The following is a 25,631-nucleotide window of genomic DNA, read 5'->3' on the forward strand; positions in this document are numbered from 1 at the left end:
AGGCTCCGTTAACCGATAAGCTATACCATAACACTCGAAGAGCGGTAAGCACGTCTCGGCTTGGTGGTAGTGAGTGACGGTACTGACGGTAGTGGTGGGCAGCTACCGGTAGTTACGGGTTTTATCGGTAACAACCTTGACGGTAGCTTACCGGCAAAAATTCTACTACCGTTAAGGCTCCGTTAACCGATAAGCTATACCATAACACTCAGAGAGCGATAAGCACGTCTCGGCTTGGTGCTACTGAGTGACGGTACTGACGGGCCCAGTGTCCCGCTAATTTTACCGGTTAAACCTTTACCATTAAGCAAGTATGTACCGCTAAGGTCTCGGTAATTTTTTACCATTAAACCGTTTTTTCGGCACTTTTGCTAATTTCTTATTAGAATTCATGTTATTTCTGTGATCAGCATACGGAACTATATTATCTGTGAAAGTTTCATCAAAAAATTCCGCGTGTCGCCAAACGAAGACCCATATATATATTTATATATATATATATATATATATATATATATATATATATCTGTATATATACATATATATATATATATTAGAATAAATAGGCAGTAAGTTATCTTTTAAACATGTTTGGTTAAAGACCAGCGAAAATTCAGTATCAAGTAATTTCTTAGTAGTTTTCTCCATCTTCCGAATAGACTTCTTGTAATCAGAAGGGAGGTCAAAAACGAGGCTTCCGAGATCCATATTGTATTGTTAAGAAAATACTATACAATAATACATAATGCGAGCTTTCGGTTGATGCTTTCAACCATCTTCAGGCGAGAAAAGTATCTAATACATAAAAGGAGGCTAACAATTTAAGTACAGAAATTTGGTGTATACATGGTACTGGGAGAGGTCACAGTTGCTACCCAGGTTGGCGCACAATGGAGCTACGTGGGGTGGGTCTGTTGTTGATTGGTGAGATTATGTCCGGTGGGATTATGTTCGGTGGGATTATGTCGGCTGCGCTGGGATTCCGTAGGGAGGATCTGTTGTTTCTGGGAGTTGCGATGCTCGGAGGATGTCTTTGATGTCTTTGATGTCTTTATATATATATATATTATATATATATATATATATATATATATATATATATATGTATATATATATATATATATATGCTTAAGTGATGAAAATGCCAATATTTTCTGTTTCTAAATAAGAATATGAACTAATTTGTATGAAAAAATAATTGAGGAAATAAATAAAAAAACACGCTGACAATGAAATCTAATATATCCTTGAGTATTCACCTTGGTTTTTGGATCACGTGCTGGGCTTGTGATCGACATCTATTTCCCTCTCGGAAGAGAGCTCAGAGCTCGTATGACTGATCTATGGGTAATGCTGTGACCTTACACGCACCCCCTTCCAACTCCCCGCCCACGAGAGTTGGAGTAACGACTCGGAGCGCAGCGATACTGAAATTATTCCAACCCTGGACAGATGTGTATGTGTGTGATTCACCTTGGTCACCTTGGTCTTTGGATCTAAGGTCTCGGTAATTTTTAACCATTAAAACAGTTTTTTCGGCACTTTGATTTCTAAACAAAAATTTTTTATTTCTGTGATCAGCATACGAAACTATATTAATTGTGAAAGTTTCATCGAAAAATTCAGCGTGGCCAAACGGAAAAGACTATATATATATATATATATATATATATATATATATATATATATATATATATATATATATATATATATATATATATATATGCAAAGTAGACCACTTGGAAAAAGAAACTAACGAAGCAGAGCGCTTTCGTATATTACATCTTCAGTGCAACAAGTGCAAGACGTAATATACGAAAGCGCTCTGCTTCGTTAGTTTCTTTTTCCAAGTGGTCTACTTTGCATAAGTGAACACACGTACCCGTGTTCTTATTAGCATATATATATATATATATATATATATATATATATATATATATATATATATGTATGTGTGTGTGTGTGTGTATACATATGTATATGTATACACACACACACACACACACACACACACACACACACACACACACACACACACACACACACACACATATATATATATATATATATATATATGTATATATATATATAGATATACATATATGTATTATATGTATATACATATGTATATATATATGTATATATATATTATATATATATATATACTGTATATATATATATTTCTCTTTACATTTTGCCTATAGCACCGGTAGGCATGTAGGGTAGGTTAGTGCTTCCTTCGCCCGCTCGTGATGCAGGAGGCAGGAGTTTTATAGTGACGACGTTACAAAACTTGAGTTGTGACTATACACTATAGTAGGATGAAATTTATTAAAGATTTAAGTCATAAAGGCGACTCGAACTTGGGACGTCACTACTACCTCACGAGTCTTTTACCGGTAAAATACCGGTAATTCCGGTAACGGCATTGTTGTTTACCGGTAATTCCGGTTCTAAAATGAGCGGTATTTGCCCAGCACTACTGGAGGATTAGGGTTGGTTCACACTATCGGTCCGGTCGCGCTCCACTCTCGGTCTGCTCTCGGTTCTGAGGCATTCACATCCCTCCATCGCCCCTCCCTCGATACCAGTAGAAGTCTTACCATCAGTTACGAAGGAAGTGTGACTTTTCTGACGCCGAGTTGGCAATATTCGCTATGCACTTGATGAAGAAGAAGAAGAAGGAAAACAAAATAGAAAAAGAAAGAGATTGTGGGTTCATCCTATGTTGCAAGATAGGAAGACTGAAGGAGAATTTCATACTCTGTATCCTCGTCTTATTGATGATGAGAGTAAATTCCACAGCTATTTCAGAATGAACAAAGGAACATTTGAGAAAATACTATCCAAAATTGAGGATGACTTGAAATGTACAAGAAGATGCTGCACTTCCTGGCACTGATGTGCTTGCACCATACGTTATAGTGGGAGATGAGGCTTTCCCGCTGAAGAGAAATTTGATGAGGCCCTACCCAGGTTCACAGACTGAACATAAGATAGAGAAGAGGATTTTTAATTATAGATTATCTAGAGCCAAGAGGATAGTTGAGTGCACATTTGGTATTCTAGTGCAAACCTTCAGAATATATTTAAGGAAACTTAAAGCTATGCCTTCTAACGCTAATGCAATCATTACAACAACATGCATACTTCACAATCTGATACACCCAAATGCTGTTGCATTACCAGATACTGTTGTCATGCCTCCATCAAACACAGTACGTCCAATGAGAGGAAGAGGGGGAAATGCTACAAAGGAGGCTTTTGGCGCGAGAGAAACACTGAAAGATTATTTCAGCTCCCCAGCTGGTTCAATGCCTTGGCAAAATGATAAAATATAAGTAGACAAACAAACTTGTGTAGGAATATTTGTTGAGTGAGCTAAGGAGATGCATTTCCGCAGTGGATAATAGGTTGTTATTATACATATGGAATTTCTTTCTTCGGTTAATAATGTGTATTTTTTTCTCTCAGTACCTTGGCAATATGATAAGTATGCAAACATTATCACTGTAGTGCAGCGAAGTCAGGTCATACAGCTCTGGTTTACCTTTTGACTAATTCTATTAGCATTTCATCTAAATCCACAAAATTAAAGTAAGTTTTGTAGGTTATATTGTATTCAGTTGGTGCTTATGAATATCCTCGCTGTACGCATTGTCATTGTATCAGTGATAAATAAAAAGAAAATGTATTTTTATCATTTTTCTAACTTTCTCATGATCCCACTGTGGTGTTTCCTTTGGATTATCCATGGTTTGGTAGGACAGAGGGTAACACTACTTGCTTATATGAAGGCTGAATCTCGACTGGAGTGGAGCAGGACCGTGGCAACTGAGTTCACACTGGCGCTCACGGTCCAGTCTCGCTCCAGTAAAAATATATTTTGACGGAACCGTGACCGGAGCGAGACTGGAGCGAGAGCGCCAGTGTGAATGCTTCCATTGAAATTAATGAGACAATATTGGACCGGACCGAGAGCGTAGCGGGAGTGGAGCGCGACCGGACCGATAGTGTGAATCAACCCTTAGGGTTGATTCACACTATCGGTCCGGTCGCCAAGGCATTGAACCAGCTGGGGAGCTGAAATAATCTTTCAGTGTTTCTCTCGCGCCAAAAGCCTCCTTTGTAGCATTTCCCCCTCTTCCTCTCATTGGACGTACTGTGTTTGATGGAGGCATGACAACAGTATCTGGTAATGCAACAGCATTTGGGTGTATCAGATTGTGAAGTATGCATGTTGTTGTAATGATTGCATTAGCGTTAGAAGGCATAGCTTTAAGTTTCCTTAAATATATTCTGAAGGTTTGCACTAGAATACCAAATGTGCACTCAACTATCCTCTTGGCTCTAGATAATCTATAATTAAAAATCCTCTTCTCTATCTTATGTTCAGTCTGTGAACCTGGGTAGGGCCTCATCAAATTTCTCTTCAGCGGGAAAGCCTCATCTCCCACTATAACGTATGGTGCAAGCACATCAGTGCCAGGAAGTGCAGCATCTTCTTGTACATTTCAAGTCATCCTCAATTTTGGATAGTATTTTCTCAAATGTTCCTTTGTTCATTCTGAAATAGCTGTGGAATTTACTCTCATCATCAATAAGACGAGGATACAGAGTATGAAATTCTCCTTCAGTCTTCCTATCTTGCAACATAGGATGAACCCACAATCTCTTTCTTTTTCTATTTTGTTTTCCTTCTTCTTCTTCATCAAGTGCAATAGCGAATATTGCCAACTCGGCGTCAGAAAAGTCACACTTCCTTCGTAACTGATGGTAAGACTTCTACTGGTATCGAGGGGCGATGACGGGAGTGTGAATGCCTCAGAACCGAGAGCAGACCGAGAGTGGAGCGTGACCGGACCGATAGTGTGAATCAACCCTAGTGTATCGGAAAGTGTCAAAACATTTGCCGGAACTAATGTACAATGAAACGTGTAATACCATTCACGGAGTGTAGGTTTATTAAGGGTGTCAACATATTCATGAGCAGTTCTAGGCCTGTCACTTAGATCTTTTAACGGTAGTGGATTATTGACCCAAAGTATCGCGGACATGCAACACAGTAGAAACATAATGAATTTATTAAAATGTCAAAATATACGCCCGAGTAGATTTGTCAATTATAAAAATAAATTATCTGAGAAAACCCAGGCACCTTAAACCACGAATGAATAACATTAGGAGAGGAAGTCACACGGATCACAAATGCGGTGGAAGGTTGGGATTATGCCCTGCATTCAATATTCCAGTGCGGCCATCTAACAGTATGGACATTTTTGGACGGAATATTCAAAAACATTGCTCTTCATCGATTAGATTTAATGCAAGGAACTGCTGACGCAGCTTTGCTTACCGTTAAAAAATACTAGCTTATCTGTTAAAAGATACAACAAATTGTTAATCAGTTCGGATAATAAAGTATTATCACATATGTCAAAGCAGTTCAATATCCTTCATGCAAATAAATAAATTACGAATTATATTTTTACTATTTTAATACTAAAGCTATAAAATACTTTGGTTTTTAATCTTATATATGTACTTTTTTATTACTTGTCAACTTTTCCTTGTGTATTGTCTTTAATAATATTTTTCAAACAAAAAATCTTTTTTATGCTCCTTGACAGAACATTTACTTATAAAATGCTATCTGTTGATATTTCTTAGAATTAACTACCATGCATGAAAAACTGCAAGGTTGTCACTTAATGCACTTATGGTTATACGATTGTGATGAAAAGTCGTACTGATGAAATGTTATGATGGTGAAATTTATTGGTGATGAACTGTCTGATAATGATCTGAAACATGATCAAAAATAGTATGATGACGCCACTGCAAGGGAACGCCTGCATGTGGGTTTTATTGTTACGCTGGGTCTTGCACCATGCAACCAGATGAAACAAATCGTGGACATGTCCTCGCCCGAACGTTTCGGGGCTCACATACGCAGCAAGATAAGGTGGAGGGACAAGGAGTATATCGAGTCCCAGTGGAGTTCCAAGAAACTGGCTACAAGGCAACATGAGCACCAACAGTCATAGCCACACACCTTGCAAAAATAAACAAGCTCCACTGCGCCTGAACTCCACACTGGCTAGACTGTTTAGCAAAGGGCACAACTGTGTTAGCACACGAAAAGAACATGATGTAAGAGTACTACCATTTGTGGCATCACCCTTGCATATCCCACTGTGTTAGGTTTCGGAAACGGTGGGGTTAAGAGGCATTTAGGACGCATATGAATGTCACACCAGCACTCCACGCATCAGCTGCCAGTCCAGGTCCACATTCATGAGTACATTGCTAGGACCATTTGCGCGATATGTGGTATGCGATCGGACCAGTGGGCAGGAGTGTGTCAGCGATGTAAGGCAAGACATTCCACCCTAAATAAAATCATTACACTGTCTTCCTCCTATACGAACTACATTCATGCGGCACATTAAGGCCGTCTACAGAGGTGGTCGCCACTGGTTCCAGATGATTGAATAGAGAAAGAGTGGGTGTGTGTTTATGTGTTGGGCAGGGGAGAAAGGTCCTGGGGTGGCTGGGATGTATGGTAGTCAGGAACTCATCCGCTGAAAATGCAATAAAGATTGCAAAAAAAATCGTTGTTATTTGGAATGTCTACGGTAGACTTTGCACATACTATTACGAGGCATGCAATACATATACATCGATTCTTATTAATAATTTAATGAAAATCAAGCATTATTTCAAAAGTACTATAACAAATAGTGGTAGTCTTGAAGAATCGTCGATAAAACAGGACAATATTGGGAAGGTCAGATTTTTCTGCATTCTACATATATTACAACCGTTGTCAGGCGATTTTATTCAGCTAAAGGAAGTACTCTCCGCTCCGAAAGTATTACATACATCCCCAACTTAATCATCTCGATGTCTTCTGCAACTTAAAACATATATCATCACTGTAATAATACTGATAATATCGTAAACAGACTGAAAGCAAGCCAACGCTGCATAGAACGGACGTGGCTAAGATTAGATAAACACGTACGTGTATGTTCTTCACCCCGCGATGAATACGTTTCTGCAACACAGGGCTACCAACCTTGCACGATTTGATCCGTGAAATCCATACAGTAGTGTGGAATTGATTAATAAACGAACAAAAAAACGATGAAAAAACAACAACATGGGAAACTAGATGTTCAAAATATTACATAATTGATAGATATATACCAAAATGTGTCATCCAAAGAAGTAAGATTATACAATGACAGCTCACGCTTATCAGACAATAACCATAACGTAATATCAACAGGACCAAATAGTGCAATGTGTTAAAACAGAACATCAATATATGCAAATTCATTTGTACCTTATAACATTAAATTACTCCATGACTTAATGATGTGTGTGTGATTCACCATTGTCTTGGATCACGTGTTGGACTCGTGATCGACACATATTACCTTCCTGGATGAGAGCTCAGAGCTCATACATGACTGATCTATGGGTAATGCTGTGACCTTACACACACAACTCTCCGCCCACGAGAGTTGGAGTACCGACTCGCAACGCAACAATACTGAAATTATTTAAACCCTGGGTGGGATTCGATCTCGGACCGCTGGAGTAGTGATTGCGAACGCTACTACACTGTCGAACCATGGTGTGTGTGTGTATGTGTGTGTGCGTGTATGTATTTACCTAGTTGTATTTTACGGGAAGGGGAGCTATGCTCGTGGGGTCCCGTCTTCATATCTCATTTTATCTAAACTATTTTTAAATTCATGTATTGTTTTTGCACACACCACTTTCTCATCTAACTTGTTCCAACTGTCTATTACTCTGTGAGGAAAGCTGTTCTTTTTCAAATCTCTTCTATAGCTGTCTTTTTTTATTTTCTTTCCGTGTCCTCTTGTATTTCTGTCATCCCATTTTATCAGATTCTCTCTATCAGTAATTTCTATGCCTTTCATGATTCTGTAAATAGCTATCAAATCTCCTCTCTCTCTTCTTTGCTCTAGTGTCTGTAGTTCGTTTTTCTAGTCTCTCTTCATATGATAGTTTTGAGAGTGTTGGTGCCAATTTTGTAATTACTCTTTGTATTCTTTCAAGTTTTTTTTATACATTTTTTTTTGTACTTGGTGACCATATCGTTGCTGCATATTCCAATCTTGGTCTTATCAGGGTGATTAGGATTTTCTTCACCATTTCTTCATCCAGGTAAGTAAATGCAACTTTGATTGTTCTTATTAAATTATAAGTTTCTCCAAAAATCTTATTTATATGTTTATCAGGTGACATATTATTCATAACAATGACTCACAGGTCCTTCTCATTTTCTACTTGTTTTATTCCTTCTTCTCCCAATTTATATGCTCCTGTTATTCTGTTTTTGCTTTTTCCAAATTCCATTATACTACACTTTTTTGTACTGAACTCCATCTCCCACTTCCTACTCCATTCCTGTACTTTATTTAGATCTCTCTGTAGTGATTCACAATCTTCTTCAGTTTTCACTCTTTTCAGTAGTTTTGCATCATCTGCAAAGAAGCTCATATAGCTTTCAATTCCTTCATCCATATCATTAATATATATAGCAAACATTATTGGGGCCAGAACTGTTCCCTGCGGAACACCGCTTATTACTTCATCCCATTTTGAGTGCTGGTTTCTTATCACTACTCTCATTTTTCTTTCTTGCAAAAAGTCTTCCATCCAATTTAGTAGTTTGCCCTGTATTCCTCCTTCAGTTTCTAGTTTCTTAAGCAACTTCTTATGTGGTACTTTGTCAAAAGCTTTCTTTAGGTCTAAAAATGCACAGTCCGCCCATCCATCTCTTTCTTGTATTATATCTATTAGCCTTGAATAGAAACATATTAAATTGGTGACGCATGATCGTCCTTGTCTGAATCCAAATTGCCTTGGATTTAACACTTTGTTTTTTTCTAAATATTTTACCCATCTACTTTTGATAATTCTTTCACAAATTTTTGCTATTGTACTTGTTATAGAGACTGGTCTATAGTTGGTAGGGTCTTCTTTATTTCCTCCTTTATATATAGGTACTATATTTGCTTTTTTTCCAATCTTCTGGAACTTTTCCTTCTTTCAAGGAACTATTTAGTATGCTATGTATTTTGTCTGCCAGTTCATTCCTGCATTCTTTCAGTATCCAGTTTGCTATTTCATCTGGTCCATGCGATTTTCTGACATCAAGATTACTCAAGTGTGTTAATATTTCATTCTTTGTTACTTGTATTTCTTCCATAGGGGGGACTTTCTCTTTCCATTCGTTCTCTTCAGGTTGTATGTTCTCCCTTGTAAACACTGATTTAAAATGTTTGTTCATAATTTTCGCCATTTCCATTTCCTCAGTGTATTCAACTCCCTCTTGTCTTAATTTCTCCAAGTCTTGTTTGTTTTTCAGTTTATTGTTTACAAATCTGTAGAATAGTTTTGGTTGATCTTTACACTTTTCTATGATATCTTTTTCATATTTTCTCTTTTCCTCTCTGCACGTTTGTACATATTCATTTCTATAACAGGTATATATTTTCCATTTTTCAGGTTTTCTGTCTTTTTTCCATCTGGTCCAGGCTTTGTCTCTTTTGTCTTTTAGCTCCCTACAACTTTTGTTGTACCAGCATTTTACATATTCTTTTTCTTGTTTTTGTCTTGGGACATACTTTTCCACTCCTTTTTTGTAAATTTTTGTCAAAATATTCCATTTCTCTTCTACTGTTGTTTCTTCTTTGTATATTTCTTCCCAGTTTTCTTTTTGAAAGAATTCTCTTATTTTATCAAAGTTTGTTTTTTCATACATCATTCTTCCTTTTCTATATTGTTCATTTCTTTTCATATATTTTTCTTCATTAAGTTCCAGTTCAATCAATATATGGTCACTTTTACTTATTGGTGTTTTATATTCAATTTTGTCCACTATTCTAGGTTCGGATGTAATTATTAGGTCTAGTCTCGATGGCTCTTCTTCATTTCTATACCTAGTGTTCTCCTGTATCCATTGTGTCATTGTATGGTCAGTAACCATCTCAAGTAGAGCGTTTCCCCATGAGCCGTCTCCACCCTTTACTGTCATTTCTTCCCAGCAGATTTCTTTGCAATTAAAGTCGCCCATCATAACTATTTTTCCTCCCTCTTCCATTATCTTGTATGTTATCTTTGTGTCCTCTAACATACTTTTATGTTCACTCTCTTCCCATGAGGCTGTTTTCGGGGGCACATAATTTATCACAAACTTTCTGCTCTTCTTATCTCTGTCTTCTACTTCCATCATTATCATCTCTACTGTATTCTCTCCATATGTGACACACTTCACGTTTATATCCTTCTTAGTCAGGAACATAACTCCACCCCCTTCCTTTTTCACTCTGTTTCTAATTCAATAATTATATGCATCATGTCCTACACTGTTGGGTGGTAGTGGACCTTTTAATTTTGTTTCTACAATTCCCATCATGTCTGGTTCTTTTTCTTTCAAATAATCATTCAGCTCATTCAATCCTGTTATTAATTCATCTATATTTGTGTAAGACACTCTTAGTTTTCTGCCACTTCCTTTGTGTTCTCTGTTTCCCTTTTGTTTTTCTCTTGTATGTCGACTTTCTTTAGTTTCATATTCACTACTCTCCAATAAAATCTCTCTTTTTCTGACTCCGTTCTTATCTCGTTTTTTTCCTTAGCTTCAAGTCTTTTCTGTTTTTCTTCCTCTCTTTCCTCTTTATTCATTTCCCTTTTTATCCATACCCTTTTATATTGTTCACTTGTTGCTAGTTTCCCTGTTTTGGATAAGATATTCTCAGCCGTAGTTTGTGACCTGAATTTAATCTTAATTGGTCTGGTCTTGTCTGTACTATATTTCCCGAGCCTGAATTTCTCTTCGACTTGTTTCATTATTTCTGGTTCATCTTCCTGAACTAATTCTAGTAAATTTCTTACTTTTTCATTTTCCTCTTTGATTCTTGTGGTTCTATCTGGGTTATGTTTCTCTTCCATTCCTAATATAATTATACATTTCTTTCTGTCTGCTAAGTCTCTTACTATATTCTCCTTCTGTCTCATCACTTTAATAACTGAGTCTTCAGTTTGTTCATTCATTTGCTGTCTGCTTATGTCAGTGAATGCAACTTTGCTATTTTCTTGGATTTTTTTCCAACCCTCCTTGTTCTCCTTATTATTCTCCTTTAAGACTTTATTCTCTTCTTTTACTTCTTTTAACTGTTTTTTTAAGTCTTCAATTTCCTTAGTTAAGTTTTTGTTCGCTTTCTCTAGTTCTTCCAATTTTTCAACCCTCCGTACGTTAACATGACCGAACCTACGCTCCAAGTCCTCGATCATCTTATCGACCTTCTCTTCTAGTCTTGTCAGTCGGGGGGGTGGTGGTTTGTGTCCCCCCCACCCTCTTTAAATCCCTGGAAAATATTCTCATCACTTTCTACTGTATTGCTCTTATCTATACTTCTAATCTTTACATTTTTGTTAGACATTTCATCGTCGCTCAGCTGGTCGGGGGACCGTTTGTTTACCTTTCGCCTGTCTGCCTGGGCCAAGTCCTCTCCTTCCTCATTTCCTTCCATTTCTCTCAGCAATCCCTCCCCTTCTCCTCTTTCCCACTACCCCACGAGCAATTTCCCCCCACCCTGTAAATACAATAGGCACTTCTCTTTGCGTTGGGATCCACGAAACTTCAATTTTCTTCAGAACGTCTTCTAAGCCGTCCGTTCGTTGAAGTGTGTGTGTGTGTGTTTGTGTGTGTGTGTGGTGCACGCCCATGAGTGTGTAAAGATACATTACTCATAGATCGGGCAATATATGATCCAAAACCATGGTGAAATCACAAAAGAATAAAAACTTTTTTGTATATGTATAGTGTGAATATATATGAATATTTATACTATATGTAAATTGTGAATGGACAGTTTCATGTCTTCATGTTTACTTAAATATGCATAATCATCATCATCGTCGTCGTCATCATCATTTTATTGCGTTCTTCTTACCAACATCGTCGAAAACGTTTTTGTAACACAGGTGCCAGACGCACACGAAAAATTGCGTCTCGTCCTGCAATACTATTCGTACGTAACCATTCTTCTCTGTTAACAATATTCTGACGAAAGGAAATCTGCGAATTTATTAGTTTGACAAGATAAAATATACTTTTTACATAGCTTTCTCGTGGATCGTGGTAGCTGTTGTTATTATGTTGAACAAGTGAAGACATTTAGCAACTCCTTGCACGGCAGCGCGATATATATATATATATATATATACACACACAAAGGGAACTACGTTATAGACATACGTTCAAACAGGCTACAAGACCGAGAACTGTTGCTGCAGCTTTGGACGGACCAGACAATACGTAGCATCCAACGCATAAATTTGCAAAGTTCGTCAGGTTCCAAGACCACAGAACAACGATGATGCGATGTGAGTTGGATTTTTCCTTTGATTCGACAAAAGTGCTATTGGATATTAACAAATTACTTCAACAATTTCTAAGTGCATGATATCGACATAACGTATAAATTTGGAGTCTTGGTGGTTCCAAAAGCTGTACCTAAGCAATATTTTGTTATAGCACACATGAAACGTTTGTGAATTAAGCTATTACCGAACCCACCCCTCCCTTCCATCGTGGTTCTTGTTGTCTCGATCACGTTTGCAAGGAATTAAAATGGAAAAGTTATTGTGGTTGATGAGACGAAAATCTATTTACTGGTGAACATTCATTGTGTGTTGTAATTATATATATATATATATATATGTATATATATATATGTATATATATATATATATATATATATATATATATATATATATATATATATATATATATATACATATATATCAGAAAAAACGAACGTTTTCGTCTATTTAATGTCTTAAATAGACGAAAACGTTTGGACTACGTTTCTTATTTAACAGTTGAAAATCCATGTGAACAAGTTGTATAGACACGGTAAAGGAAACATGGACTGGAGGTGAAGCTTTATTCCTGACGTTTCGTCTAACGTTTCGTCCTTTGAGAAAGTCGTTAGACGAAACGTCAGGAATAAAGCTTCACCTCCAGTCCATGTTTCCTTTACCGTGTCTATACAACTTATTTAACAGTGTTTTTCTGCAAATTATATTCACGCGTCGTTTGTGAAATACTGCAATATATATATATATATATATATATATATATATATATATATTATATAATATATATACTATATATATATTATATATATATAATTATATATATATATATATATGTTATATTTATATATATGTTATATATATATATATTATATATATATATATATGTTATATATATAATATATATATATATTATATATATATAATTATATATATATATGTATATATATTATATATATATATAATTATATATATATATATATAGTATATATATTATATATATAATTATATATATATATTATATATATATGTTATATATATATGTTATATATATATATGTTATATATATGTTATATATATGTTATATATATATATATGTTATATATATATGTTATATATATATATATATGTTATATATATATTATATATGTTATATATATATATATATAATGTTATATATATATATATTATATATGTATATATACATATATATATATATATATATATATATGTGTGTGTGTGTGTGTATTTACCTAGTTGTATTTTATGGGAAGGGAGCTATGCTCGTGATGTCCCGTCTTCATATCTCATTTTATCTAAACTATTTTTAAATTCATGTATTGTTTTTGCACACACCACTTTCTCATCTAACTTGTTCTGTCTTACTTTGTGAGGAAAGCTGTTCTTTTTCAGATCTCTTCTATAGCTGTCTTTCTTGATTTTCTTTCCGTGTCCTCTTGTATTTCTATCATCCCATTTTATCAGATTGTGTTTGTTTGTTTTCCCCTTTTGTTTTTCTCTCCTATGAACCATTTCCTCACTTTCATATCCACTACTCTCCAATAGAATTTTTCTTTGACTCTGTTCTGTTGTTGTTTTTTCCTTAGCTTTGATTCTTTTTGTTTTCTCTTCCTCTTTTTTTTTTATCCATACCTGTTTGTACTGATCACTGTACTCGTTTTCCTGTTTATAATAAGACATTCTCTGCTGTCGTTTGTGACCTGAATTTAACCTTAATTGGTCTGGTCTTGTCTATACTGTATTTCCCCAGCCTATATATTTCTTCAATTTCTTCCCCTATTTCCTGTTCACCTTTTTGAAATATTTTTAATACCTTGTTCACTCTTTCTTTCTCATCTCTTACTCTTATAGTCCTGTTTGGATTATGCTTCTCCATTTCTAATATAATTATACATTTCTTTTATATCTGCTAAGTCTCTTACTATATTCTTCTCTCTCATCACTTTAATAACTGTGTCCTTAGTGTGTTCTTTCATCTGTTGTTTCACTATATCTTTAAATTCAATTTTGCTATCCTGAACCTTTTTCCAACCACTTACCTCTTTTGCTATGGACTATTTAATCTCTTTATTATTTCTCTTTAATTCTTCATTCTCATCTTTTACTTCTTTTAAACTGTCTGGTACCTCTCACTAGGCTAGTAATACATAAAATCAAGGTAATTCTTGGTCCATACCTGAGACATATAGTAGTCCTTGTTTTTTCTTGAAAGTAACCTTGCTATTTGACTGCTTAATGGACATATATATATATATATACACACACACACAAACCTATATATTTTCTCATCAGTAAGGATAGTGACTCACTTTGATGCATATACACAAACACCTAAATCTCTAGAATGCAAACATTTGCCTACTGTTTTTTGCAGACTTTGGAAAGAAGCGCAAGTTTGGTGAATTTAGGTGTCCAGAGTGCAAGCGGGTCTGGTTCTCGGCCAATGCATGGGAAGGCTATGGACAGAAGTGCCAGAAATGTGATATTATGGTGCAGCCTTCTTCATTGGTAAGTCTCTGCCCTTTTGTATATACTTTCTTATGAAGGTGGAATAAGAAAAAGACGTGAGTTTTCTTTTTCCACCTTCTTCAGCAAAGAATTCTTTAATATTCTTTAGGCAAGTAGATCTAGAAAAAAAAACCCTAGTGGAAATAATACCATTCTTTATTGGATACAAGCAGAGGTTCATCATAGTAGGTGGACTTTGATGACAGCTTGGAACAATGGGACCTTTCGCAGTGAGCAAATTGATACCAGATACCGCCAGATTTTGTAATTCTTGCCGGAAAATAAATACTTTTTTGGGCAAGTTTTATAAGCTTACAGAGGTGTATCGTTGTACATTATTGTGTCGGAAATTTAAGTCAATTAATTTCATGATTGCAAACGGCATATAGCATTGTTTGAGCCTCTATTTATAATCACAGATGATATTCGTAAAACAGCCTGTACCGGTAAATGTATCAAGCCAAGCAATTTGTCATTTTCTACCGACTTCAATGGACGTATACTGATATATACTTTCATTTGAATGCACTAAGCAATAGGCAAATCCATGTAATGTATCGAAAATATAATTTTGCATCGAAGACTTGTACTTAATTTTTTCGGTACGATAAACTTTGTCTTTCTCTTATTTTTTCTTGAATCTGATGTGCAGTTTGCCATGGCACATGTAAAATTAGTCATACTTGTCTGAAAAAAGCTCCCAGCAGATCTAAGAGGCTATTCTTTACAAAAATGTCGTTAACTTTGTACGTCCGCCACCACTGTTATTTTTTATCTCGCTGATTATCTTCATATACAGGACGTGACAGTGATATCCATTATTTTTCAACACACTCAGATAAAATGCACAAACCGAAATCAACATCCTCTTATTTTTACTGCTCATAGTTACTTCAGTAAAAATAATTACGGTACCTATTTTTAGTTTTACCTTATAATTAAATTAACAAAGCCTTATCACACACCAGTAAGTAAAAATTATAGCATTAAGAGTCATGTTTTTAATTTTAAATACATTTATGCAGCAATTTATGGCGTATCTTTTTTTAATTATCGGTTCCCAAATTAGCTAAGTCACCCCTTTGCCTCGTGAAATCCGAGACAATTGAAAATTCTAGCGCTAATAGGAATCTACGAGCCTGACTGCGAAAGGGCCCATTGGTAAAGCCTTACTTCAAGGTTGAAATCAAAACTGGGATATTTAAATAATTCATAGAATCTGGATTGTCATGTGGATCATCAGTGACATTTGATATGTAGTATGCTACTTGGCCATACTGCACCACCACCAAAAGTAAAGAAAAAATAAATAAAAACACTAAGTTGTTAATAAATATAACAAACAACAATCTCATTGTTGTAGGTAATAGTTCATAACGTTTACAAACTCAAACCTAAATTGACAACTCTCCTAAAATTGGTGGAGAGAATGCAGAAAGCACAATGATTCCACTGCATCTAGTGGGGAGATAGCAAAATTATGTAGTGAATTATCTATATACCAAGGGTTTTTTCCCCTTACCAGAAGATAGCCAAAGTCAAAAGGCATATACCCACCCCCACTTATTTCACTCCCATCCACCACCTTTACCTCCTCCTCATCTTAGCTCCTCATGGATGTATTGCTGTATTGCTTCTGGGTCAGAAGCCATACAGCAAGACACAGCATATCTACATCAAGTAGTGAATGTAGTGAACTACCATCCTTGTATATATACACTTGTTTGAGGATCACTAAATGTACTTAATGAAGACTAAAGTCAATGTTAGTCCCATGTGAACCTGGCATACACACTCTTTCACCTACAAGTCTGCATTACCTTGTTTATCTCTACTATTTTAACAAGTGAACATATTTTGTAATTGTTTTCTTTTGAAGACATAAACAAGACATCATTGTCTTCATTTTCAGAGACCTTTGGAGAAGTCTGAAGATAAAATGGACAAAATTGATATAAGCAAGAGGCATCCGCAAGAGCTGTGTGAAAAATGTAAGGTTAAAGGTACCTTTTGTGGTAGTTATTAGACCTACCCCATGCCTACATTGGTATATACCAGTATTAATGCATGTGTAGTAAAGTAGTTGTTTGACTGAGGGTCTTGTGAAAACCTGGATTTCTCTATGGTTTGGTGATCCTGAATACAGAGATATTTATGTCTGTAAGGCATCATCAGTAGAGTGAAGATAACAGTGTGCTCAGGATATGTGCCTTCAGGGGCAACATAACCCTTTTATGAATGATCTACAAATACTATGTTTATTTGCACCAGCAATAGTTTACATCATGGATTTATTGTAGATTGGGCATAGTCAAATGTTCAATAAGTATCTTTCTTTTTTGTGACATGCTGTGCTTAAATGACATCAGTTACATAAAATTTTGTATAGTATATAGGGTTATTTGTATTTTTTATATTAATGGGTGAATAATTATAATGATCACATTTTTTGCTAATGTATATTCAAGAATTACCCTTTATTAGTTCATGATCACTGCATCAAAATACAGCACTGGTTTTTGCCTATGATATGATTCTACTTGCAACCACTGGCATAAGAAAGGGGTGACAGAAGGGCCAATATTTGAAAAAGACCCCAGGCCCCATTGGAGAGGGCCTCAAAGAAATGTCAAAAATTTCACATGATAAAAAAAGTCAATAAAATGGTTAGATATAGAGGCTCATAAAGATATAGACAGAAATAATGTTATGTTTAAAGTGGTAACATTTATTATATGTTAACTTCTTTTAGGGTGGTTGTCATATGATTTACAAAATCTATAGATATTCTGCTACAAATATTTTAGCTTTTCATCTTTTTTACCTGGCAACATTGCTGTCGGATCTCTGTGCACACACTTTTGCCATTGTAGGCCCAATGCGGGAATCCTGATAGACTGATTAATCCTGAATCTCTATGTAGCCTGTTGCCTAGATTCCAGACAATACATAGTGCATAATAGGTTTCCACATTGACAAAATTGTTTTGGTAGAGGATTTTACTGGAGTACTGATGTTTTTAACACTTGTTTTATCAGGTCAATATATTTTTTATTAGTTTACAGACCCTACTATAATAGGAAAACTAATGAACATATATTGTTCAGGTTGTATAGGGATTCCTTTGGGGGGCTCCACAGGAGATAATATCCTGGGGTCCCCAAAGCTATGCCCTTGCTTGTAACATCATTGTCTATCATTTACATAAAAAGGCATCTGATTACATTGATTTCCACAATCTCAGTCATATTCTTTTTATAATACAAACCAGCATTATAAAAAAAAAAAAAAAAAAAAAAAAAAAAAATGCTGGTAAATTGTATTATATAAAGAATGTGATCAAGATTCTGGAAATTAATGTAATCAGATGCATTTATATAGTAATTGACAGTTGTAACCTGAACAGAATAGATTAGCTTAGTTGGAACTATTTCCATTTCCCATGTTAAGAACAGTTTAGACCTTAAACAAACTGGGTGAGGTAAAACCAGATTATAAATTCAAATCAGAAAGTTATGATATTTCTTTATTCACTAAAGTTCCTTTGGATGATCTATTGATCTATTTAAAAGGATTAAATAAGCATGGTTTATCATAACCCTCAGGCACCATAATTGAACTAACTAAATTGTGTGTTATGGACTGCAATTTCCAATTTAATGGTCAATCTTATTCCCAGAAATTTGGAATGAGCATGGGTCCTCTCTCCAGTACTGAGTAATCATATGGAGTTTTTTGAAACTCCAACATGGCTGTGATACATTGGTGACATCTTATGCTTGTGGCCCATTCAAGTTACATACATATACCAATGACTATTTTCCCCTTACATGTAGCCAAAAAACAAAAGCATAAAATCTACTCCACCCATTCCATCCCTATAGAATCCACTCCCATTCACCCCCCTCCCTCCTCCTTATCTTGGCTCCTCCTGGATGATGGGTCATCCCTGCATCTCACCCACTGCTCTTGGTTAGAAACAGTGTAGCAAGACAGCACATCCACAGCAAGGTCATTTCATTTAATTAGTGACATCCCCTCTCCATTCCTATTCAAGTTAATGTAAAATATTTTCTGTTTAAACTTAACAATCTAGTCAATTTATTAAGTTCACAAAGGAAGTAGAGAATGAAGGGATTTTGTCTTTCCTCGATTGTAAAATCTACTATCATGAAAGTGAGTTGAAGTTTGGTGTATATAGCAAACAAACCAATTTTTGTACCTATATATGCTATTAATCCTCACACCCTGTTGGTGTAAAACAATTTTTTTCTTCGAAGTTCCTTAGACCTTTATGCATTTGCAGCCCAAAGCACATCAATGATGAAATTGAATGTATTTATGATGTTAGTACTAAGCTGCGATACCCTATTGTTCTTGATAAACCTTACAATTGTACCGAAATAACCTTTTACAACCCCAGGTCAAATCAATACTTTAATAAGTAAAATATGTTTTACCTTACCAAGAGAATATGCAAGGCATCTCAGATTTATTATGTAGTTTTAACATTAACACAGTTTTTAATAATAAGAATACTAAGACAGTTGCTCATAAATAATTCTGTCAATAGTGATGAAGTGTGTGTGTGTGTACACTTTGTAAATCATGTAATCAGTTTTATGTTGGCCAGACTGCTAAAACACTCAATATGAATTAACTAACATGAAATACATTAGAGAGGGAAGCCAATCTGGCAGTATATTCATTCACATGAACAATTTTAACCACCCAGTTGACTGGGATAATGCTAAAGTCATCACATATAACTATTACATCGGAGGAAGAAATTTAATTGAATGCAGTTTGATCAGATCTAGTAAGGAAATAAATGTTAACCTCCACCAAGGTTTGTACAAATTAGTTATGTTTGCCAAGAAATTTCAAAATTGCTGAAATTGTTATATACCAGTTGTGAGCCATTGTCCCACGCTTGTTGGTTACCATGTATACTTCTTCCACTACCTCTCTGAATTCCTTCTCCACTATGTCTCATTCAGTCATATATTCATAAATCCTTCATTGTATTAGTGCTGAAAATGTAATTATATGAAAGTGCTCTGCTTTGTTGGTTTATTTTTCCTGGTGGTTACTCCCGCATATAGTATATAGTGGGGAGGAACTAAAGGTAGAAAGTTTAATTGAAAGGAATGTGATCAAATAGTGTTTCATTTTGGCTCATTTATATACTGTAATGTGATGGACATTCTAAATGAGAGACAAAAGGTTGACTGAATTGTTATCAAGAAATTTTCACTAGTTCAGTGCAGGTAGTGGTCAGTGTTCATTCCCACACCCCCTTCCCAAGGGACCTATCTCCCTCATGTCCATGTGTTCCAATTCTTCATTCAATCTAGGCATAAACAGTAATCCATCCTAATCCAGTCTCTAAGCTAATCACCATAAACACAGCAACCATAGGCAAGCGTTCCACCAATGCTGAAGGCGATATGATAAATGAAAGTTCAAATGAAGCCAGAATATGAAGAACCACGAGGCATTCGTCTCGATAAAATCACATGGCGAACCTTGCCAATACACTGTTCCTTAGTGCCATCACTTCTTAAAAGTTACTGAATCCTGTAACCCTAGAAACTAGAAAGGGAGACAGAAAAAGAAAACACAAATACAAGTGCAGTATGCTGGCCAGCTCCAAAGTTCACAACAATGCAAAGATCAAAGTTGTGTTTGAAATACATTTGAATGTTCAAAACAAAGTTTACACAAAAGCAAATGTCTTCAATGCACTACCAACTTATATATATGGGTGGCCAATGAAACACTGAATATAAACAAATTAATAATTGTAAAGCACTACTTATACAAACGTGCAGTTGCTATGGAAACAAAACCAAGACTGCCTCTGATGCCAAGCCAGGCCAACAAGCACAGACTTTGCGAGAAAATCACAGATGCACGCTTGGTTCTCACATTGATACATTGAATATATAAATATACAATAATAGATATACAGTATTACAAGGATTGTTCACAACTCATCTATGCATTCTTTTTAATATCCAGTTTGCAATTCTATCTGGACTGTGTGATTTTCTGATATCAAGGTTTTTTATTTGGTCTTAAATTTCCTTCTGTGTCACAGTCATTTCTTTCACTAAGGGAATCTTTCTGTATTTCCCTTGGCACAGTCTTCCTATTTCTTTTTCTTGTCTTTTAGTTTACCATTTACATACCTGTAAAATAGTTTAGGTTGTTCCTTGCATTTTTTATGTCCTTTTCATAGCTTCTTTTCATCTCTGCATATTTTTACATAATCATTTCTGAGTGTGTGTGTGTGTATTTACGTAGTTACCTAGTTGTATTTCATGGGAAGGGAGCTATGCTAGTAGTGACCCGTCATTGTATCTTTCAGCATCTAGTTTGTTCTTAAATGTTGCACATTTTTTGCACATACTGTTTTTCATCCAATTTGTTCCAAATGTCCACCACTCTGTGGGAAACATATATTTTTCAGATCTCTTTTATAACTATCCTTTTTGAATTTCTTGTCATGTCCTCTTGTTTTTCTTTTGTCCCACTTCAATAAATCTTCTCTGTCAAGGACTTCCATGCCTTTCATGATTGTGTAAATGGCCAACGGATCTCCTCTTTCTCTTTGTTCCAGGGTTGGTAGTTCCAGTTTGGACAATCTTTGTTTGTATGTCAATTTTGAAAGTGTTGGTGCCATCTTTATCATTGCTCTTTGGATTCTTTCTGATTTCTTTATATTCTTTTATGTGCTGGGTGTCCATAGTGTTGCAGCATACTCCAATCTTGGTCTTATCATTATGATTAATATTGTCTTTACCATTACCTCATCCAGTAGTTAAAGGCCACCTTTATTGATTTTGATAAATTGTAGGTTTCTCCAACTATTTTGTTAATATGTTTGTCTGGTGTCATATTTTTGTTAATAATTACTCCTAGGTCCTTTTCTGAGCTAAGTTTTTTTACTTCCTTTGTACCAACTGTATATTGCCCTGATATTCTATTTTTACTTTTTCCAAACTACATTATAACACAGTTCAGGATAGAAACCACATGAAAGGTGGGGGGGTTCTGTTGTATGTTAAAAACAATGTCCATGCTTGTGTTTTAGAGAAGTGAAACAGGATGCATATGAAAGTTTGTGAGTAGAATTAACCTAAACAAATGGAGAAAAAGTTAATGTAGGTGTAATATATAGGCCAAAGACATCATTAGCAGACAACAAACTGTTATTTCAAGAACTGTCTAGTTTCTGCAACCAGGACATTGATAATGGGTGATTTCAATTTTACTGACATTGATTGGATGACCCTTGAACATAGCCATATAGGTAATCGCTTGATTTTCTCAGTGACAATTATACATGTAAAAGAGCCCACAAGACATGGAAAGTTACTCGATCTATTGATCACTAGCTATGAAAGCATGAAAACCGATGTAAAGATTTGATTTATGAAACTTTTTGGCTTGAAGGCCAAGCGCCAGAGCCGGTAGGCCATTCAGCGCATGATAACCGATGTAGAAGTTGTTGTTGTTGTTGTCGTTCCCTAGACTGTCTGTCCGAGCAGTCCCGTCTCCCCAAGGAAGGCCACAGCCGAAACTGGGTTTTCCCACAAATCCTTTATAGAGTGTATGTTGTGTTGTTTGCGTGCATGATTGTGTATAATGCAGTCTTCCATTATGTGTTGTATGGTATGGGGTGAAGTGTTACATCCTGGGCAGCTGTTCACAACACGGTCGTCCAGCCTCTTCTGGTAGCTTAGAAGTGCTGGGTGGTGACCGCATCGCAGTCTGGCCAAGTGGACTCTGTCCTTTCGTGGGAGAGAGGATTCAGAAGGGTGGATATCAGGGGGTCTGGCATGCAGCAGTGTGTTGTCTTTCAGTGTGTTAATGGAGCGGTGAGTGGAGCTGCAACGTCTACGTCGTGGGACCACCCCCCAACCCCAAGAGTTGGGGGCCAATCAGCAGCAACCACCCCTGGCCATCAGCTCTACGCAGATGACACCGATCCCCAAGGAGGAGCTACGCCTACCTGGGGGAGTACCGATGTAGAAGTTGGTGAAACTGTTGTAAATAGTGATCTCAACTTAGGTAGACTCAAACTAATAAAAATATTTTTGGAATAGATACTTGTGTTTCTAAAATACCCAATTTCAGTAAAGCTCAGTTCATAGGGCTACGTCAGGAGCTTCAGCTTACAGATTGGGAGGCAAAATTAAGTGAAAGAGTGGTAATCTTAGCCAGGGAAGGGACAGACCTACCTAATACCTTATAAAGACATTGTTTCACCATCTGAATTAACCTTTCCCAAGTGGCACCATACCATGCAGCATAAACAGTGATGGTTCTATGCTGAACAAGGGAAGTTTTAAACTTCTCTTCAAATTAAGACAATGACAGAAGTTGTTAAATAATACTTCCTGCTTGTACAAAGGATTTAGCATTATCAGAATAAACTACTGAAGGAATTCCATATCTGTTAGCAAACCTAATGAAAGCCAAAATGAACTCTGCAGTGGACATAGAATCCACAACTTCCAAATGGACAGCTCTAGTATTGAAACAAGTAAATATCAAAATATAAGCTTTTACCTTATCTCCATTTCTGTGTCTAACCTTTTAAAGGATAAATCATTAACCTCCCTAAAGTTTTCACATAACTTCTTCCATCTTGCAAGCAACTATCCAATTTCCAATCCACCATTTTTTGGCACATCTCTCTAATGACAATTTTTCCTTGTACATCGTAGAAAAAAGACCTAATGGATCAAATATAGAAGCCAAAGAAGACAAAACTTGCCTTTTGGTCGAGGCATCTTTGTTAAGGGAAACATCCTTGATTCTCAAGGTATCATAATTCTTATTATAAATATATCCCAACACCTTTACCTCTTTCATATTACAAAAGACTTCTTGTTCAAGAACTTGAAGAAGAGAAGTCTGGTTGCATGTCCACTCCCTGAGAGGTAAACCTCCATTAAGCATGATCTCATTAATCCTATCGACCATAGCAGGGAGGGAACGAAATTCATTGGTAGTGTAGACCAGGTTGTCTACATAGAATTTATCCTTAATTAAGGATGCAGTTAGTGTCAGGCTGCATGGAAAGATGATGTTGGATAATGAAGTTCAGTATGAAGGGAGAGCAGATGAAACCAAAAATGATTGTATTATATCTAAGGAATATATTGTTTTGTTAATCCTCAAAGAAACAGAACCTACGATCACCCTCGTCCTTTAAACAGATCTGTTAGAAGGCCTTTGTAACATCTGCCAAAATGACATAATTGTTGGTTGTAAAGTACAACAAAAGAGAGGAGGTTATTCATCAAATCAACTCCTGGGAATGCAGCTTCATTTAAGGAAGGAGCCTTTCCTATTTTGAGAGAGTTGAAAATGGGTCTTATTTTTAAGGTGGTAAGTTCATCATTCTTGAACACATGTCTATGGGGTATAAAGATTTGGCCAGGGACTCGTTTAGTAACTGGTTCAATAATACCCAAGGATTAAGGTGATAAGTTCATCATTCTTGAGCACATGTCTATGGGGTATAAAGATTTGGCCAGGGACTCATTTAGTAACTGGTTCAATAATACCCAAGGCCTCTTGCTGGTGAAACACAGCTTTGCTTCATACTTCCTAAGGCCCCTTTGCTCAAGCTTGTCATAGACCCTTTGTGCCACTGCCAATGCAATCTTTAGATTTGAGGGAACAAGGTCCACCAAATCCTTTTTCCATGGGATCTTTACATGATAGTGTCCATCCTCAAAGGAAATGGACTGATTAAATTGATCAACTTCTAAAGCATCAATGTCAGGGGGTTGTTCTTCTTTAATGCCAATGGATCATAAAGAATAAAAATGATCAAGACCATACTTTACATTGGAGTTAACAAAGACTTCCTGCAAACGATCAAATTGTAAACTTACAGGTTCTAAACATAAATTGACAAGTAACTTTTCCTTGCCTAACCTTTTGTGAGGGAAGTATTTAACAGTCCTTTTAGACTGAGTAAATACCTTTCTCAGGTTTCTTTAGAGAAATTTCATTGGTTTTTAAAGAAGAATTATGAAAAATAAGAGAATCCCCATTGTATTTGTCAATACAATTTAATGAATCAACTCCAAGGTCAGATTCGGGATTTATCCTCAAAGGTCTTCTTAAATTTGAAGCTATCAGAATTTTGTACTTCATTAGAGGGCATTTCACAAACTGCCTTTATCATTCTCCTTATGTAGAAAGGTTTCTCACTAGGAGGAATATATTGAACCCCAGTCCCGTATGGAATGAAACCATCAGCAAGTTTAATAACCTTGCAAGATGGGCTACTATATAAGGGGGCTCTCTCAATTGAAAACTGCTGAAAGTTTTGAAGAATATAATTTCCAATGATGCCTAAAACCTTCAGTTACTGAAAGTTACTGAAAGTTTTGAAGAATATCATTTCCAATGATGCCTGAAACCTCCAGTTGATTTCCCTTCACCTTGGGAAAACTAGGGGAAACATAAAATTCATGATCATTCATACTTTGGAGTAAAGGGGATAATGAAGGAATTTGTATGGACAATTTGAATCCTTCTGTTGCAAAAAACAGACTAAACAGATTCATCCCAGAGGGGAGTTTTAAGTTAGCAGTGTAATTAAAACTCTTCTATTCATTAGAGGTAAACCAAATGAAGAAACCAAC

At 35.9% G+C, this 25,631-nt stretch overlaps 1 protein-coding gene across 1 annotated transcript; it reads left to right on the forward strand.

Annotated features, from left to right (window-relative positions):
• The first annotated feature begins 12,274 nt into the window (after positions 1 to 12,274).
• On the forward strand, positions 12,275 to 20,019 carry LOC143038127 (zinc finger CCHC domain-containing protein 24-like). Its single transcript, XM_076207127.1, has 3 exons — positions 12,275 to 12,432; positions 14,822 to 14,955; positions 16,868 to 20,019. The coding sequence occupies exons 1-3, from the start codon at positions 12,423 to 12,425 to the stop codon at positions 16,979 to 16,981; spliced, it is 258 nt and encodes an 85-aa protein (XP_076063242.1). The 5' UTR covers positions 12,275 to 12,422; the 3' UTR covers positions 16,982 to 20,019.
• The last annotated feature ends 5,612 nt before the right edge of the window (positions 20,020 to 25,631 follow it).

This window comes from Oratosquilla oratoria, chromosome 23 (assembly GCF_046742065.1).
Source record: "Oratosquilla oratoria isolate Oo_2021 chromosome 23, ASM4674206v1, whole genome shotgun sequence".
NCBI lineage: Eukaryota > Metazoa > Arthropoda > Malacostraca > Stomatopoda > Squillidae > Oratosquilla > Oratosquilla oratoria.